The sequence below is a fragment of the Terrapene carolina genome, unplaced genomic scaffold (assembly GCF_002925995.2).
Source record: "Terrapene carolina triunguis isolate 2854851 unplaced genomic scaffold, T_m_triunguis-2.0 Scaffold38, whole genome shotgun sequence".
NCBI classification, from domain to species: Eukaryota; Metazoa; Chordata; order Testudines; family Emydidae; genus Terrapene; species Terrapene triunguis.
Genome location: NW_020664389.1, coordinates 1,367,281 through 1,387,649, shown reverse-complemented (window position 1 = coordinate 1,387,649; position 20,369 = coordinate 1,367,281). Strand labels below are relative to the sequence as shown.

General features: G+C 41.3%; 1 protein-coding gene across 1 annotated transcript in view; it reads left to right on the top strand.

Moving 5' to 3' along the window:
- Nucleotides 1–20,369, top strand: part of NCAM2 (neural cell adhesion molecule 2) — a 242,275-nt gene that overhangs the window by 33,745 nt on the left and 188,161 nt on the right. Inside the window, exon 7 of the mRNA XM_024212344.1 lies at nucleotides 5,872–6,032. Within this exon, the coding sequence (XP_024068112.1) occupies nucleotides 5,872–6,032 (161 nt within the window). The remainder of the gene's footprint in view (nucleotides 1–5,871; nucleotides 6,033–20,369) is intronic.

Sequence of the window (20,369 nt, the reverse complement as noted above, 5' to 3'; positions counted from 1 at the left end):
CGCCGCCCCCATTGGCCCGGGACGGCGAACCGCGGCCAGTGGGGGCTGCGATCGGCCGAACCTGCTGCGTCAGCAGGTAAATAAACTGGCCCGACCTGCCAGGGTGCTTACCCTGGCTAGCCACGTGCCAAACGTTGCCGACCCCTGCTCTAGTCGATAAAGCCTTACTCAGGCCCTGAGCCACTGTGTGGTCTAGGGAATGTGGTAGACGCTTGTGAGCCAGTGGACTTGGGTTTTATTCCTAGCTCTGCCTCTGACCTGTGCTATGAGACCTTAGGGAAATCAATTCACTTCTCTGTTTCTCCTCCTGCCCTCCATTTGTTTTGTCTATTTACAATATAAGCTCTCAGGGGGAGCAGGACTGTCTTTGATTATGTGTTATTACAATGCCTGCTACAATGGGTGCTTGATCTTGGTGACCAGGGCCGCCTCCAGGCACCAGCCGAGCAAGCTCGTGCTTGGGGCGGCAGATTCTAAGGGGCGGTTTCCCTCCAATCCTTTTTTTTTTTTTTTGCTTCGCCGCTCCGGCCGCCCTGCAGGTTTTTGTTTTTGTTTTTGTTTTGCTTGGGGCGGCAAAAAAGCCCACGTCCTTCCCTCCTCACCGACCAGAGTGGCGCAGAGCCCTACCGGCAGGCGGCGCAGCGGGAGGGGCCGCGTGGCAAGCGTCTCGGCTGAAGGAAGCCCTGGCCGCCCCTCTTCTCTCTCTCCCCTACTCTCCGCTCCCTCTCACTAGCCGGGGCGCGCACTCCGTTGCCTGGGGCACGTCTGCAGCGCAGGGAGTCCCCCTTCACCCTGGCTCCGGCCGCCCCGCACGTTTTTGTTTTTGTTTTTGTTTTGCTTGGGGCGGCAAAAAAGCCAGAGCCGGCCCTGTTGGTGACAGCACATAGATGCTACTGAAATACAAATAAGTAATAATAATAGACGGTGGGACTTCAACTGTTTCCTCATTGGATGGAGAAAACTTGATTCCATGTGTTATTCCAAATGCATGCAGCCAATTTCATTTCTGATTTCACTTCCATTGACTAATCATTCACACCTTGGTTTTGAACTGATGTAGCTCAAAATCTGATGATATATTTCTGCTTGCTCTCATGCTCATCTCAGAGACATCTCAAGATGTGTTTTAAGTAGAGCTGGGCAAAATTTTCAGCTGAATTATTTTTTTCAACAGAAAAAATCCAGATTGATGACCAAAATAGATAATAAATTCATATTGATTTACCCACATTATTTTGGTTGAAAAAAAATGTTTAAAAAATATGTGAAAAAATCAAAACACTTCATTTTCACATTTTCAGAATGAAATATTTTGATTTCTCGATTCAAATCAACTTTTTGTTTTGAAATATTTAATTTTATTTTTATTAAATAAAAATGTGAACAAATGTTTAAAATAAAAATTAACCTTTTTGTTTTGGATTAAACAAAACACTGATTTTTTATCACTTCAATTAGCCAAAAAAAATTAAAAAATGTTTTCAGGTTGACCCCAAATTATTTTATTTTATTTATTTTTGCCAGTGAACCAAAAAAATCCATTCAGATTTTGTTTCTTCTGTAATTAATAGAGCAGATTTGAGGAAAAAAAACAGATCAAAATATTTACCTTTCTTATTATTTCTGATAAGTTAATTTTAAAGTTTACTCCACCAAAATCTTGCCACTTGTAGCCAATATGAGGATGCTTTTACAAGAGATTGATCTATAGGTCTATATTTGGAACCTAATTCAAAGTGTTTCCTCAGCATTACTGCTTCATTGACATTGTAGAGATATGGTGGGTGAGGTAATATATTTTATTGAATCAAATTCTGCTGGTGAAAGAGACAAGCTTTGAGCTACACAGAGCTTTTGTTCAGGTGTGGGGTTAGAATGTTATTTTGTCTTGTTTAGTATTGTATGCTATTTATGTTATTGGTGAAACAATGCTATTTTGGCCTTTGTTTTCCAAAGCTATCAGAAAAATCCTATTTAGATTCATCTTCACTCCCCCACTAGAGTTTGATTGTGTTAGATTTTAAAGTAGACTATGAGAAGAAATGTGATCTATTGTTTGGGAGCCATGACTTTGCATTCTGTTTCCAACTATGCCATTGAGTTCTGTGTCCTTGGGCAAGTCTCTTATCCTCTCTGTGCCTCAGTTTACTTATCTGTAAAATGGGTACTATAGAAAAAGCACATAGAGATCTTAAGGTGGAAAGTGCTAGAAATATGCAGAGTACTATTATTGTAATTTATTTACCACTTATGCCAAAAGGAATAGAAGATATGCGTTTATGCCAAGATATCTACACACTTATGCTACATGCTAGGGCAAGGGTCGGCAACCTACGGCACATGTGCCAAAGGTGGCACGCGAGCCGATTTTTGATGGCACGCGGCGGTGGGCTGAGCTGCTCAGCCCGCCGCCGCTCTGGGGTTTCCGCTGCCGGCTCCTGCCAGGCGGGATCCCACCGCCGGTCCCACTCAGCACCCGCTGCTGGCCGGGGTGAAGGAACCCCAGGCTGGCAGCGGGCTGAGACCCCGGCTGGCAGGAGCTGGTGGCCGGAAGCCCAGAGCAGCGGCGGGCTGAGCCGATCAGTCGCTGCTCTCGGGTTCCGTCTGCTGCCCCCTTGCCAGCCAGGGTCCCCGCCGCAGCCCCACTCACATTGCTTCCGGTTGGAGTTCCAGTGCAGGCCCCTGCCAGAAGGGTCCAGGCCTCTGACCCTGCTCAGCCGCCAGCTCCACTCACCTCAGCTGCCGATCTGGGGTTCCAGCCGCTGACTTCCTGCCAGCCGGTTAACAACTGATCACTCAGAAGCCTGTGTACAGCTTAAAGTATCCAAACACGTGCCAGACATTGGAAAACTCAGCAAGGAAAAGCAAGGGCAAGGATCACACTAAACAGATAAGATCTGCATTTTAATTTAATTTTAAATAAAGCTTCTGAAACATTTTAAAAACCTTGCTTACTTTACATATAACAGTAGTTTGGTTATATAATATATAGACTTATAGAGAGACCTTCTAAAAAACGTTAAAAAGTATTACTGGCACGCGAAGCCTTAAATTAGAGTGTATAAATGAAGACTCGGCACACCACTTCTGAAAGGTTGCCGACCCCTGTGCTAGGGTATCAGTCACTAAGGAAGAAATAGTTTTTTTACAATACTGGACGCAGTACTTCTGATTCCACAAACTGAAGTAATAATAAATATAACTTTTTTCACTGATAACCTGCACAATTAAGTATCCTATAGAAGTGTACTGGATTTTCAGGGATTTTCTGGGGAAAATCCTGGGAGACTAGGCACTGAGCATCCTCCGTTACACAAATTCCAGTGGGGTTTCCCAATAATACTCTATCTACATTGTATTACTATCAGTAAATATGGTTCATCGGGACTCTCTCTCCATACAGGGCCAGATCAGGAACCCATTACTCAATCCCCACTAACTTCTGTGAGTAATGGGTTCACATTTTATGTAAACTTTAGTATCGATTTTATATGGATTTCCCCCCCCAAAAAACAGCTGTTGAATGAGTAATACTCGCTTGAAAACAATAGGAATTTCATATGACAACCATTCAAATGAAATAATGAGTTTTGATTTACTGAAGTATTGTGTTAGTCCTGTTTCGTTGCTTTACATGGTTTTAAATTACTTATATCTCACAAAATTCTTTGTAATATTTTTTATGACCTAATCCTGACACAGCCAAAACTCTCATTGACATCAGTGGAAATTTTTCTTCGGTAAGGACTAAAAGATTTAGGTATATTGTGGTATAATCTTTTCTTCCTTACAGTTGAATAGAGCCAGATATCAACTGAGTAAAAAATTCATTTTTCAATTTGTCCCCTGGGATTTTCTTTTCAGTTTCCCACAAATCCTCCTTTGTACGGTATTTATACGATAGAGTTTTAACTTATTGATCATCTGTCTATGCCAGTTGTTTTATCTGTGTTCATATGGGAGTATAAGTAAACATTATTTTAAATTCCAGTAGCATTTTGGATTGTATTACGCATAATTAAGGGAATTGAGCTAATGTGTCTGTGTTCCCATACTGATCCATTAGATCACTTACATATTAGTCTTGGGAGGTATAGAAGAAGAAAGACAAGCAAAGATTAGTTGTTGCTTTATTTAATATGTGATATACCTAGTTAAAATTTCATTGCTATGAAGGACTGATTCCTCTGTCCCACAGGTGTAAATCTAGGGTAACTCCACTGAAGTTGATGGAGTTACACTAGTATAAAACCAGAATAAGTGAGTGAAGAATTCCAGCAGAATTAAACTTCCTAAATTTGTAAGATAAGTGTGTTACGATCCTGCAAGCCATACTCATGTGAGTAATCTCATTGAAATCAATGCAACTAATTGCAGGATCAAGCTCTTTCTCTTTAGTGACAGGATTTAGAATTAACCGACAAAGGAAATAATCTTCTAATGTGTAACGCGTATCTGCTTGTTCTCTAATATCAGTATCAATTTAAGTCTGTCCCATTCCCTGGAAGTCCCAGTTTCTACTTTCAAATCATCCTGGCTGTAGGAAATGTTCGTGACAAGAGACATTTTGGAATCATTTTTTACCTCAGATCTCCCTTGCATCTCCTACTGAAATCACTGGAAATTGTATGGAAATATCTGAGTGCAGAATTAAGTCTGCTATAATTTGCTAAACAAATAAAGTAACTCACATTGAAAAAGAGATGAATGAATGCCACCATCATGTTTATAAAATGGAAGCATCAATGGATTAAAATTTGAGTGAGTTTTAACTTTGTTATTAAAATACAAGACATAAAGATAACCCTACCAATGTACTGCTGCTAGCATAAAATTAAGCTTCCAAAGAAAGGATCTATATTCTTGCTTAAAATAAGATATATTTTGAATTATTTTAGTATTTGTTTTAATAAATATGACTATCACCATAAAATGATCAGAAAGAAACTAAAAATCACCATGGCCCCACTTTTTAAACTTGGGTGCCTAAAACTGGGCTCCTAAATTATACGTAGGCACCTAAAAAAAATTGGCCTGATTTGGTCCCCCAACTTCCATTGAAGTCAGAGAGAGCTCAGCACTTGTGACAATCAGGCAACTTTTATTTATTTATTATGTGAAGAAGGTGCATGACTGAGCAACAGAAAAACAGGTCAAAGGGAAACTTAGAGCAAATATGGCAAATTGAAGAGAAATAATGTTAGGATTACATTCTAGTAGAAAAAGTGCACAATATAATTGAGTATATGCCAGGGTGCTGAAGTGAGTTGCTCAAGTTCTGATCAACCATCAGAGTATTCACAGATTTCATTATTTCTAAACCATCTGCACTGCACATATCCCAGTGACTGGAGGTTTGTTTGTTTACTGATGTGTGGCTAGCCAACAACAGCTGAGAAGAAAAAACTGACACAAGTTGTTTATGTGCCAGTGTACTATATGTGTAAGTAGTATGAAACCATTTTTATACATTATTGCACTAATGTTAATAGTAGTGTCATTAAATCAATGTTAAAACTTATTGGAATGAAAATGTTATATTGTTTCTAATTAATTTGTATTTTAGAACATAGTAATAAAAATCATATGACAAGGAGTTCTGAGCATCAAGATACAATCCAGAATGATTCCCTTATGCCCAGAATTTGGACACATTTATAAAGACACGCAATTACCCACTCAAACAATTTACATCAGAGTGAAATCAACTGCTTTCCAAATATAATGCCAATCTCTACCGCACATTTTTTCGTGTGCTTTTTAAGGTAGCAAAATAGTCACATCCACCAGTGGAAATCACTGAAGTGACTGACACTTCTAAATCAGATTATGAGATACACTGTGTGATTATAAATCCCTTTTATTCTTCAGGAATGGCAAACTTATTGATGAAAGTGAAAAATATATTTTGAGAGGAAGCAATACAGAATTAACAATCAGAGATATCAAAAATATTGATGCAGGTCCTTATGTTTGTGGAGCAAAAAATAAAGCAGGAAATGATAAAAAGCAGACATTCCTCCAAGTTTTTGGTAAGTATTTCACGGCATATACTATCATGATATTTTGTTTCTTTGTTTTTGTTTTGTCACAGTTATCTGATTGCAGCTGGTTGTAATATTTGATATAAAAAGACATATTGTGACAGATCCTCACTGGGTATAAAATGAAGTCAGTGGAACACTGGCGATTTATGCCATTTGAGGATTAGGCCCATATTGAGGTCACAATTTTATTTGTAGACATCAAAACATGGAGGAAAATAAAGTATCAAGAAGCCCGAGTGAGGCTATAAAGTATTGACTTTTAAGGTCCAAATGCCAGCTTAGGGTTTTTATTTATTTATTTATTTATTTATTAAATACACGCAACAGTTACTGAGGAACAGTAGTAACTTGAATTATAATTCATGAGTTTATATGGAATCATGCCCCCAGGAGGTGCCTATTGATGCAGCAGTCAACTTTTGGCATTGGGTTACAAGGAAAGCTTTCCCTGCTGTTGGCCACTTTAACCTTTACTCCTAAATTTGACTTTGAAATTCTTTTATCTTCAGCATCTGCTGTTCTACAATTCAGATACAGAACACTGAACTGGTAAATTGTTAATTTTCTCTGGTTTCCTTTTCAAAGTTGGTCGTTGGACTGTGAGAAAATGAAGGGCCACAAGAAGAGGAAACCTTGTTGGTCAAAAACAGGATATTTAGCCTTCTAAATACAGAATTTTTAAGCCAGAAAAAACCATACAAAAGCAGGGTTTTTATTATTTATTTTATTCATTTTTTTAAATGTATTGGTTGACCTCAATATACTTTTTTTTTTTGTTTTTTAAGTGAGAAAGTCGAAAAATCTTATTGCTGTTTATGAACCCTGTTCTTCCAAGCCAACCTATGTGGGTGGACCCTTCTGCTTACACAGGTGTAATACTGTTAGCTTCAATGCAGTTCCATGTAGATGGAGCCCCATTGCAGACACTAAGGCTACGTCTTCACTACCCGCCGATCTGGCGGGTAGCAATCGGTTTATCGGGGATCGACTTACCGCGTCTCGTGAGGACGCGGTAAAATCGATCCCTGATGGCTCTACTGTCGACTCCGGAACTCCACCTCGACAAGAGGCGGTAGCGGAGTCGGCGGCAGCGCGGCAGCGGTCGACTTTCCCGCGTCCTCACCGCCAGGTAAGCCGACCTAAAATACGCAACTTCAGCTACGGTATTCACGTAGCTGAAGTTGCGTATCTTAGGTCGGAAGTCCGCTGTAATGTAGACCTAGCCTAAGGCTCTGTGTGGGTGAAGAGGCCAAGACTGCAGAATCAGACTGCAGGATCAAGGCTATAATTTGTTCACTAAAGCCCTAAAGTAAAGAAAAGCTCCTAAAGTAAAGTAAACAATGTCAGATAAAGAAAGACGGGGAAAAAATAAACCCCAGAGAAGACAAAACAAATTCTCACATTTATGTCAGCACATAATGTTGCCACCATAAAATAATGTCTCCTAAATTGTTACATTAAAAATATAGTATAGTAGAGCAAAGCTGCTATTTACATTGGCAGTGTGTGGGGGGAAATCTGAAATATGAAAGAACTTGACAATTATAATTCCTAAAATACATAATTAAAACAAAAAGTATACATAAATATTCATTGAAATTAACACTAAATATTAACAATTGAAATGACTGATGCAACAATGTTGAAAACAAATATACTACTGTATTTTTTCAATTTATCTATTAAGTCCAGGTTTGTTTGTTGGTTTGTTTGTTTGTTTGTTTGTTTGTTTGTTTGTTTGTTTAAAAGGACTAATTTCTACCTTTTTATAGAAGTAATACTAAGGATTAAATCCACTCCATCTGTATAAAGTTGTCTCTAAGAGGATGGCATGAGAAGGGTCTTGGGAAAGTGGAATCCACATCCCAACCAATCATCAACCATGACCCCTCTGCACCACTTCTGCAGGATGTTGGGAACATTGGTCTGTGTAAATGGCATATCTATAACCCTAACCTTCAGCCTAAACTTTCCCTGTCCTGTCTAATGGCTTTCTACATCAGCCTGTATACAGTATTGGCATGACTTGTGCACAGACCATCCTATATGGAAACTGAGACTGATCGAGGAAGGAAGCTGGCACTCAGATGAGAAGCCTGAGAATTGGTGATTAGGAGTGGTTAGGCAAGGAGAATGGGACTGGGACGAGGATCCTGGTGTAAGGAAGAGAGAGAACTGGAAGTAAGATAGGTTAGAAGGGGCAGGACAGAAGGGGTTAAGTTTGGGAAGAATGGGCAAGAGGGTCTGTGTCCACTCGATCACACTCATCTGCAGAGTTTGGAAGGGAACTCATGATTCCTAAGTCTCACCAGTCCTGTGCTGTAAGCAAATATCAGTGAAACTCACTAGCAGAGTGCTGGGTTACAAAGAGGATGTCAGCCAAGTGCATTAGGTTCTCTGATAGCTGAAGTGGCAGAGGTCTGTACAGTGGATCTAAGGGTTTCAGCCCTGTTGATGACCCATGTGGATGTTAGTATGATGCTATATGATGGAGTTTGTTTAAGTTGTGTTGTTGTTGTTTTTTAAAGAACCCTAAGAAATCACACACCAAAAACTGTTATAAATGAACACAATGGTCACAAAATCAAGCACTCAAAATTTAGGAAATGCCACAATTTAGGCTATCTGTACAACCTTAATTTGGACCCCTTCTACATATGCATTATGATAGTCCTTAATTACATGACCACCAGTGATTTTTTTCCACAGGATTCCTGCCTCAATCAGTCCACATGATAGACCTACTCTGTGGATAAAGGAGGGTTAGGTAGTGAAGAAGACTGTCTATAGAACACTTTCTTCCTCTGTTTCCTCAGAAATTGGAAGGTGTTTACTGTTTGAAGTACGGGGACAGGTGACCCTAGACCCGCCCAAGACTAAAGGCCCACCTCCTTAACTAAGGGGTAGGAACCACTAAGTCCAGGCCACAACTGAGTACTGGGGACAAAAAAGGAGAAAACAGGAATGGTAGTGAGGTAAAAAGGTAAATATGAGGAAGCCAGAGGGGGAAATTGAGCAGAAAACCCCAGACTGAACTCACCACTTATCAAAGGCATCCAAAGAGTCAGTGGACATTGCCCAAAGGAACTCTGCCCAGAGATATGATTAGAGGAGGGACCGGAAATAGGCCCCACAGTTGCAAAGTATCCCTCTGTTCGGCTTCCTCCTGCTATGATGGATGGCCCTCTTGGCCAGTGCCAGGGGAAGGTTAACGAGGCAGTCCTGTGACTTTGTCACACAGATGGGATGTGCATGAATCAGGACGTGCAGGGAAAAGTGCAGCCAGAAACTCAGTAAATGGGAGGAGCCAGAAGAGGGGCTGCAAACTGACGCACACTACATAGATTAGTACTAATCTCTCCCTCTCACTGCAATAGGAACAGGTGTCAGAGGAGTTTATCAACTACTCATGGCTCCATGGAGGAGCTGCCAACTAATATGCCTAGTGGGCTGTGGAACCAGAGTAGAGCACAGACTGGCCCTACATGGTTTCTCATGGTTATCAAAGATGGTCCTGCCCACGATGATGTAGGTCTGATTTTGGTGTGCCATATCTAGCACAGACCCCAGCCCCAGCAAGATGGCTTTCGCTATGACCTTGTAGTCTGTGTTGAGGAGTTGAGGAGTGAGACACCAGACTAAGATGCCATTTCCTTAGGTCATGAAGGTAACCCTTCTTAGGCGGCAGTTCAAACACAGCCCGCCACGACGACATGGGGAGCTCCCTGATACCTAAGGACTTGGCCCAGATGGTGAAGAGGTCCAGACAGGAATGTCTCAGAACTAGTGGTAGAACTCCATGGTCAGCACGTTAATGCCTGGAGAGTTGTTGGTGGATATCAGATGGAGGGCTTCCAAGAACTCAGCCAGAGTGAGAGGGTGCTCTAGCCAGTCCCAGTCACCTACACTGACCATAAGGAGTTTGTCCCACAAGACCCCACAGGTGTTGGCATCAGTCGGATCCGGGGAGAAGAGGCTGGCATAGAAGGCCCTAACCTTTCCCCACATCTCCACTGGGTCCATGAGAGGGATACTGTCCTCTGCCAGGAGGCAAGTGATGTGCTTTTTGGCCCTCTCTTTTTCTCCAGGTGTAGAAGAAGTGGGAGCCACAATCCATCTTCCAAAGAAGCTGGATGCAGGATCAAATGAAAGGCCCAAGGGCCAGATGGTCATTGAAGGCCCAAAGTTCATCCCACTTCTCCTGACATTCTCTGCAGAGGGACAAGTCCCACCACCTCTGTGCCAAGGCAAAGATGTGCCTCTGCTTCTGCCTTTGCCAGGCCAGCCAGAACTCCTGGAATGATGCTACAAAGCACACATCCTCAAACAGACTGTTATTGAAATGCCTGTAGGCCAGCTCCAGCCTCTCAGATGTCATTGAGGCTGTCATGGCCCCAGGTGGTGGTGCGAGAATGGGGCCAGCCTAATGCTGGGAGAGTTCTCCTGCAAGATGTTAAATCAGGAAATATAAATTAGGTCCAACTCTGAGGGGCATGACCAAGTGTTCTCCATCTGGACATAAGCGATGATAGTGTAGTCATCCAGGTGGTGGTTGCACCAGATATCCACCAGAGAGTTGTAGTCAGTGGTGTTCCTGAGAATGTTCATTTCTGTCTCCCAAGGTGGTCCTGTGGTTCAGGGTGGTGTTGAAGTCCCCACCTAGAACTAGGAACTCATGCCTGCTGCACCGCCAGGCCCAGTAACAGGGCATAGATGTTAACCAGCTTGAGAATCAGCCCCTCCACACAGACCTGGAGGTGCAGAAGGTGTCCCAGTATGACCTTAGCAAGCCCCAGTATCTTGGACAATAGGTGTGGGGAAAATAGGGTTGCCACCCCACCTGAGAGCTTGGTGAAATGGCTGAAGTACTCCTCATCCCCTTTGACAGCTGAATCAGTGCAAGTCTCCTCCAGAAACATCACAGAAAACTCCCACCCACCCACCCTGCCCAAAGGAAAGAGAGTACCTGGCACCTGTGGAGACTCACCCTACAGCCGCTGCCCACCCCTGCGGAGCCACGCAGCCAACTGTGGTTGATCCCAAATGCAATCAGAGAATTGCAGAAGCTGCAGGCCCACTGGTAGGCTGCATCATCCTGTTTCCTGGTCCTTTTGTCTTCCCCCATCACATCTCTCACAGCCTGGAGTAAAAGATTAAAATCCCCCCACCGCTGGAAAGTGAGCTGCACCTTCCCCCTGGAGCCATGTGTGTCTGCCAACAACAGGTGCAGCTTGTCCCAGAGCATGGTAGAGTCTGAGAGCTCTGCAGCCTCAACTGAGCCCACAGACTCCCGATCATCCTCCGGCTGGGCACCATCAGTGGCCCTGCAGCCTTTGGGCATGGGCATGAGCAGTCCTCCCTCAATGGTAGCAGAACGCTGGTGCAGCACCATGTGCACTGCATTGTCACTGCATGGGAGTGAGTGGCAGAGGGAGCACAGCAGCACACAGTGGAGCAAGGAAGGGGAATACAAATACCACCTCCTGAGGGTCATCCCCCAAGAAAGGGATGAAGAAAGGGGTGACAGTAGCATGGGACAGACAAGGGGAGGGGTGAGGAGTAGAATTAAGGTCCCCAGTGGCCAAGCCACCAGAGTGCAGCAGCACCTCACCAGAGGTAGGGATTGAATGGGCAGGTGTAGGAGGCTCCTGTATGACATGGGCTCACACAATAGCTGTATGATCTACTGGGTATATTTCAGTTATAATAATCTAATAATCCTTCTACTGTTTCCAAGAAATGAGGGAAAATAAGAGAGAATCATTGCACCCAACATTAATTCCTTATCATATCCTACAAATATCTGCACAATATTTATCATACTACTTTTTCACAATACCTTGCATTCACTCTAACAATGCCAGCTTTGATTGCCTGATATTCCTTTTCTCCCCCAAGACTCTTTCTTCCATGTTGTCCCTTACACAAAGATAAAACTCCTAGTCATAATCTGTAAAGACAACACCTTCTCCTTCAAATCCCTCCTTAAATGACATAGTCCATTCAGAAACCTGTGGTCTGATAATTATTAGGAAGATAACGTCTGATTACTGCTCAGAATTGTGCACACAGCCAATCTACGCTAAAATATCCTATCAGTTTTTTTTATTGTCCTTGAAACCCTACTGCCTGCTTGTCTCTCTCATCCACCTGTTATTTATTTTTTTCTTTAGAATGCAAGATCTTTGGGGCAGGGACTCTCATTTACTATATGTTTGTAGGGTATGCAACACAATGAAGCCCTGATCTGTCAATGCTTCAATATAAAGGTTAAGTAGTAATATAATAAGTTACAACTCCACACTTTTAAACTCCAGACGATGTAGCTGAGAGGGTAGTAAAGGTTTTAGAATGCTGTGTTTTCTAAGTTAATATGCCTACGTCTGTGCTGATCAATATCATTGTTTGGATTTGTTATATGGGCTACAGTTTTTATTTTATTCAAAAATTATTTTGCTATTTTCCACTCCCCCAAAAGATGTTTTCTCCTTATATAAAATCCTAACGTTGGAAGATTACAGAACTTCTACCTCTGTATTCTGGAACACAATATTTTTTGATCTTTGCTAGGATTTTATATCTGTTCTCTGTGATGAGGCTTATATCAGGAAGATATCAGAAGCATGCTATTTCCCTCATAGAGGATCTGATCATGAGCCAGTCTTGGTAATCTCTCTCTGTCATTCTGTTTTCCTGCCATAGTGTCGCTCCGTATTGATATTCAATGCCATCCAGGAGGTCTTGTCCAAATTAATGTTTAAGACTTGTGCCAAGGTTTTTGCTATAAATTCATTTCTATTTGATCCTTCCACACCTGCTGGGAAACATGGGTGTTAACTGATTTTTTTTTTCTCTTCTGTTTTTGTCATTTCCACTATTTCTGCTATCTGGACATTCCTACTTACATACTGATTTAAAATATTTTATTTTTCTGTTTGTCTCCTTTCTTGTCATAAGCTAGGCCTCATTCTTTTCAATCTTACCTTATAGTTCTACTTTTTATTTCTCTAGGGCATTATCTCTGTCTCTGTGTGGTGTATTTATATGTATCGTGACGGACTCAGGCCAGAAGGATATAAGAGGGTAGTGGAAGGCAGATATGAGCAGGTCCCTGTTCCCTGGATAGCCAAACAAGGGCTACTCCAGGCCAATCAAGACACCTGACACCAATTTAACCAGTAAGGTCATTAGGCTAATACCGGCACCTGACCTCAATTAACTGACAAAGGGTCTGCTAAGGCTGTTAGGCTAATGGAGACAGCTGGAACCAATTAAGGTCCCACTTATACTGCTTTAAAAGCTCTCCTTTCCAGTTCTCTTGAGAGGAGCCCAGGAGAAAGGAGCTAAAGAGGAAGCATTACTGAACGCTGAAGTAAGGGTGAAGCTTGGAAAAGGGGACCACGGGGAAGTCGCCCAGGGAATCAAAGCAGCGTCAGTGGAGGAGGGAAGCCGCCAACAGCTGCTATCATTAGGGTCCTTGTGCTGAGATCCCTTGGAGAGGGGAAACGGACTTTGGTACAGGCAGGAGACCAAACTGTGCCTACGGGGCTCTAAGGAGCAACAGAGACTGTGGGTATTCCACCTTCCCATCTCCCATACTGGCCTGTGATGAAAGTAGCTCAATAAGCTGTAACCTTTGCCGACATACTGGGAAAGAGAGGTCATATTGAGGGCCTTAGCAAGCTTCTGAGGCCACTGTATCCTCCAGGAAGCGCGGGACCCAGCAATACAGGCTCGGAACTTTGTCACAATATATATCTGGAGGTGACTACCCAAAAGCTGTAGGTGCCCTGACATATATTACAAGAGCACAAGTACTGTACTAATTACCTGCTAAACCCTGTGTCAGCCAACAAAGCTCAACCCCCTAGAGCACTCCCACAAAACTCTCCATCATCTCATATAGACCTAAGCCCCTTCTCTGAATCATTAATTCTCACATTTGGAGACTGCAATATTTGCTTACCTAAAGTAAGTGTATTAATGGGACCAGATAAAAAAACAATTAATTCTAATTACATATGTGCCTATGCTTTGTATCAGTTATGCTTATTTCCTCTCTGGGTATAGGACTTAAATTTTGTTCCTATTATTTCTTCTTTTGTTGCTCACGGACATCACTGCTGTTACCTCACTAGGTCGCCTTGGCAGTTTGATTCTGCCATTCTGCATGTTTGCAACTCCCTCCATTTTTGCCATTGTCAACAGATTTTATCAGAATTCTATTTACACCAAAGTCTTGGGAAAGAAAGAGAGTTGATTATAGACTTCAATTTCTGTTCTCCAATAAAAACAGACACGAGAATCCAAAGGAGTTCTGTTTTCAACGATTGGTTCCGTTCATTTCAAAACTTTTTAAGATAGAACTTTTTTTTGCCAACTCTATCATTTTTTAACAAAGCGCTGCTTAAAAGTTATACCTGAAAGGAAGATTAAATAGCCAGTGTTTATCAATTCAATGTGCAAGAGACTTAGCAAAGCTTTCATTGCCATTACACAGTTCCTGGCAATTGCCCTCCAGCAGAAGAGATGCATGGCAGTGTTGGAGAGAATATATTACTGCTATTGCTTTCTCCCCATTTCTTCAGGCAAGTGAGAGGGTGCAACTACCATTTCCTATTCTACCTTAGTTAGACATAACCCAACATATTCCAAACCCATTGCACTGAAGGCATTTTGCAAGAAGGAGCCTCAGCTACCCATGGGTTTCAGGACTAAATAGATATGCTGCAGTAGCTCTAAAACGGGACATGCCCTTTGGAACATGATTCTTCCCCCCACTTCCTTCATTATCTCCAGACCTACCATCCGTGCTGATTGAAGCCTTTATAGTGGATATAAATGGGTAATGTTTTCGCTGTATGTATTAAATTGGTTAATAAACTTCAGAAAAAGAGGCCTATCAATACCCAATGGAAGTTCCCTGATTAAACACTACAAATCTACCCAGAGGAAGAATCCCATGCATTCTACAGAGGAGAAAAGTGAACTCTGCACACCAAGGAGTTATCAATATCCTAAATATAATTTCAAGTATTTATCATTCCCACAAAGCAAAAGTGTTCTGTACCCGAGGCAGGGGGACCAGTGGCTAAGCCTGTGTGTGCTGTAAGAAGCGTCTTTCTAACTACCACTGACCCAATTCATTCCACTCAACATCAAGGCCACCTGCAATACAATTGTCTAATTCCATGAGCTGGCTAAGATCTTTTGTCACCTATAGTTAGTTTATACATTTTCTAAATTTACCTCTTGCCTTCCCTATTACTCCTCTGCCTCCCTCTCTCTCTCTCTCTCTCTCTCTCTCTCTCACTCTCCTAGAAAAGACATAAAAAAATGTTACAGTCCAGTATGCCTTGCTATAGAGACAGTGATATCAGTGCTCTTAGAAGAGGAAGTCTTAGATTCCTACTGTATTAATTTGATATTGAAGAATTGCTCAGAAGGAGACTTCTCCCTCATGGCCCATGGGTTCAAGATAGATTTGTCCAAGTCAGTCCTTCCTTACAAGTGTATCTGTAAGTCCTGATTACCTCAGAACCTACAATGCTGTCTCAGGAACCTGCATCTCAAGTAGTTCTGTCTCTTCTTTGGCTTCTCATTGGCCTGCAGCATATTTACCAAACTCACAGTCCATTCTGGAAGCAGAGGGAGTTGCAGTTTTGCTATATCTTTATGATTAGCTGGCTTGAGGTAGTTCTTTCCAGAAGCAGCAATGTCTCTGATCTTAAACTTTTTCCTAGTCCTGAGTCTTATTAAACCCTTGTCCGAAGATCCTACAGGAACTTTCTGACCCTGGGTAAAACTGTGGGCTCTTTTGAAGACATTAAAGAAAAGGACAATCAACAACATTACAGTATTACTAAGTCTTGTGATTTTTATTATGAATCTTGCAATAGTTGGTATTTTTCTTAAAGTGCTACCTCTTCGAGTTATTTGATTATGTGAGAATCTCATCTTAAAAATAAATAAAGTTTCTAACCCTCATTCTTTTGCAGAAAAAAGCTTGAAAACCTGAATCCTAAAAGCTGATAAAAACAAAGCAAACAAAAACAAATCCAACATTTTATTTAAATGGGTAGATATGGAAACTAGTGTCACAGATTAGAAAAGGTTCTGTATAATCTTCCATGAATACTTCTGATGGACACTTATCGTTCTGTAGATTAAACTTTATGTTCTGGAGAAATAATATCACCTTTATGTATTGATAAAATACTACATCGATCTTATCTAGTGACTGACCTTGACTGCTCAGACAACAGACATTTTTTTTCTTACCTTTAAAGGTTGTTTCTCTGCTGGATGTTTAGTCTCTTTGTTAGTGTCCCATTTGTGAAATATTTTTTTTTCTTATAGGGGACTGTCCATTTTGTTTTCTGCATAACAATTTTCACTTTAACTAAGCTTGCGTGCAAGTCCTTTCTTTCCTGAATCTTCTTTCATTCCAGACAGATATCTCAGCAAGATCACAGCTTGTTAGTACATTTTATTGTAAGTGCTTTACTTACAATAAAAGCATTTATGTTTATGTTAACATAAACCTTCAACCTTTCTGGATTGACATCCCAAGATTCCATAATTTCATTAGTGGCATGCCTGGATTGGCACCACAATTCTTTAATTCCATTGGTTGCTTTTCTGATCAATAGTACTGTAAGCAACTATCAATTTAAATTGAGAATGGCCTTGTCCAATCAGAGAAAGAACATTTACAGATTTAAAAGTCTGTTCTAGTTTTCCTATCCACAGAAGTCTTGGTACCTCACTGTGGCATAGATGCATAGTTCTCATTTTTTTAAAATACTATCTTATTATCCTACCTGTATAATTAACAGTTAACCAGCTACCATAATACATTGCAGACCTTTAGGTCAATAGTGAATTATGATTTTCTGGCCTATAAAAACAGGGCAATGAAATAGTATCTTTTTCTCCCTTTCAAGCTTTTCTCCTTCCTCTTAATAATAATTGTCAGCTAGGAATATTAATCAGTGGTTAGTCTATTAAATGTCAGCTCCTTGTGTCTAAAATGTCAAGCTGAATGTTTTCCTCCTAAAGTGACCCACTAGAAGAAGGTCTTTACGAAATTTAGAATAGTAGAACCTGTAAAGATCAAGGCTTTTTACATGTAAGGTTTAGAACATGCATCCCTTTGGGAAAATTGAATTGTTTGTCATGCATAAATTTAGGAAAATATTCTTGTGCTAATCCGAATAACTTCTACAAAAGGCGGGCACACAAAATGTGTAAGGTTAGCTCTGTGGTTGATGAACATCAAGCTTTATATCTTTCCTATAGAATAGGAGAGTGGTAGATGGGGATTATTTTGAGATTTAACATGATTTTCTTCTATCTTCAAAGATGCAGTTTTGCCCTTAGCCAAAATGGACATCATCTCTCATTCTTGTCAATGGGACTGAAGCCACAGGCTGCCCTCAGCCAAGATGGCCACCATTTCCCTACAGTGTTAGCTGATAAAAGTGAGGATTCCCTTAGTAAAGGTGGCCACCACGTCCCATTGTTTCCAATGAAGCAAAAGCCAGCCTGCCATTCAGAAAGAGTGTGGCCCTTTAGTCACTATATAGGTGATTCAGGTGTACGAAAGGGGAATGTTCAAATGCAGGACATGAAACTGAGGTGGGGATCTGGAAGATGAGGGACAGCAGGGGTGGAGGATGTGGAGGGTATAAGGAATGTGAGTAGAGATAGTGATAGGGAATGTAGAGGGATCAGGAATGGAGACTGGGGAATAAAGAGGGACAGGGGGGATGTGGTGGGGTGGTAAAGAGTCTGTTGGATGCAAGAAAATGAAGCCTTGTTTGAACCCAGTTTATTGAAATGATACTCGACGTGCCTGGCAGCTAGACCATGTTTAGCACTTGATCAGGTACTTTTAGACATAAAGAGACCAAGAGAGCACGTTTGGAAAATGTGGAAGAATAAGAGATTGTGAAGGGAAGGAGTTGGTGGGTGGAGAAGGAGGCAGGAGGGTGACAGAGCCAGAATTTTGAGAGCAATAGAATGGCATGTCTCCTGCCATAGAAGTTAGAAGAGAGTAACTCCTGACCCTCTGAGTAGTATTGTGGGGCAGGAGGGCATATTTGTGTATACACTTAAGGTTGAATTTTCAACCAGAAAGGAAATATAGATATTGGCAGTGGGAACTTCCCCTAAAAAGTCCAGAGACAGGAGTGGAAAAAAGTCCCCCACTTCAGTGTATAATTTTTTACAATCTCTCATTTTTGGCTTTGACTCATAAGTTTTGAACTCTTACAACTGGCAGTATTGGGCTAGCCAAGATGCGCTGTGTCGGTGGCCAAGAGGAAATTATGAGTTCTATTCTCAGTTCTTCCACTGATTGGTGTTACTTCTGTGCGCTTCATGGTTCTTGTTATTGGGCAAGGCCTCCTGGCGCTTACTTTAAGAAGCAGGTAAGTATTATCCACCCACTTAGTGGCACTGCTTTGCTGAAGTAGTTCTGGGTACTTGGCTTAGCTATTTGTAACCACTGGACAGCATTCCCCTCCTAAGCCAGTAATACAATCTAATATATTTCTCCTGTCTAACAAATATTTTTGCAAAACAATAGTAAAATGTGTCACATAGTGACTGGTTTATACTGAAGATAACAGCATATTGCTGCTATTGGTTATTCCTTTAGTTCAATTGGTAAAGGTCTGTGCTGTGGACCGATGCGAGGGTCATTATGGTTCTACAGGATGCAATTTGAGTTTTGTTTAAAAAAAAAACACTAGGAAAACATTACATGCAAAATACTACAATCTCTTAAAAGAATGTTAAAGTTGCAAAGTCCAATATTCAAACATAAAAGAGGCCAAAATTAAGGTGACTAGGACAACCATAAATTTGCCTGCTGTTCCATATTCATGAAGGCACAACCTTTAGTTATATGATCACAGACTATTTTTCCAACAGAACCCCTGCCTTATTCAATATACAAGATCGATGGAGTTGTGAGAATGAACCAGGATTGTGTAGTGAATAAGGCTAGAGGACCCCGTCTCATTTACTTTGGAAGTTGGCATGTGGGAAGAGAATGAATCAAAGGGCTGTAAGAAGAGAAAGGATAGTCTTGTAATTAAGGTAGTTGATTGCCATTCAAGAGAACTTCTTTTGGTCCCTAGATCTGCAGCAGAATTCCCTTATGATGCTATACGGGCAAGTTGTCTAAAGCAGAATCACAATTGCAACCAAAGTTAATGGGAGCTGTGGAGGTTCAGCACCTCAGGCAGTGTGGTCTGAAGGAATGAGCACAAGCTTGGAATCAGAGCTCATCCTGAGTTCTTATCCTGGCTTTGTCACATATTTACTTGGTGGCATTAGATAAAATACTCTGTTTTAGTTTTCCCATCTGTAAAATGGGAATATTAATACTCTCCTATCTCTCAGGCAAGTTGTGAAAGTAAATTAATTAATGTTTGATGCACTCAAGTATTTCTGAACATAAGCTGTTCTGGAGCTATGATGAGACAGAAAAGTTAGGGGGATCCTCATTTTTTTACTGGCATACAAAGTTTTTAAACATTGTAATTTTACAACTCACTTTAATTATTTTCTTAATTTAAAAATAATCCCTGTTCTGGGGATGAGAGGTACCATGTAAAATTTTGGTGTGATTTGTTTCTTTTGGGGGGAATTTGGTGTGTGCATGCATGTGTGAGTTAGAAATCAGGATTTTATTATGGGAAACTGACTTAAGCCCTGACTTTACAGCAGCTACTAATACTGTAGAATGTATGACATGCAGTTCAGTGGTTCTCACATAGATACCACATTTTGCATTGAGAACCAAATTGAGATAATCTGGATAAAAATGAAGTAATATTAGAGACCTGCCCCTATTTTATGCCCCTAAACTTTTGACCATGTCTTATCTTCTTCCTGCATGGATGCAAACATCCTTAGTAGAAACAAAATTTATTTATTTATTCATTTATTTATGGGTAGTTCCATATCTAAAATTTTAACATGAAACAGTCTTGTATTGTTCCAGTGGTCACTGAATTTAATAAACAAGAAAGAGAGATAATGGGTGAAATTCTTCACCAATTTGTTCCACATGAAATCACATTTACTTCATTGGGGTTACACCAAGGGTAAGACTATAGACTTTGTCCCAAAATAATAAGCAAATGTTTAGAGCAGGGGTCGGCAACGTTTAGCATGCGGCTCACCAGGGTAAGCACCCTGGCGGACCGGGCCAGTTTATTTCCTTGCTGACGCATCAGGTTCGGCCGATCGCGGCCCCCACTGGCCACGGTTCGCTGTCCCGGGCCAATGGGAGCGGCGGGAAGCGGC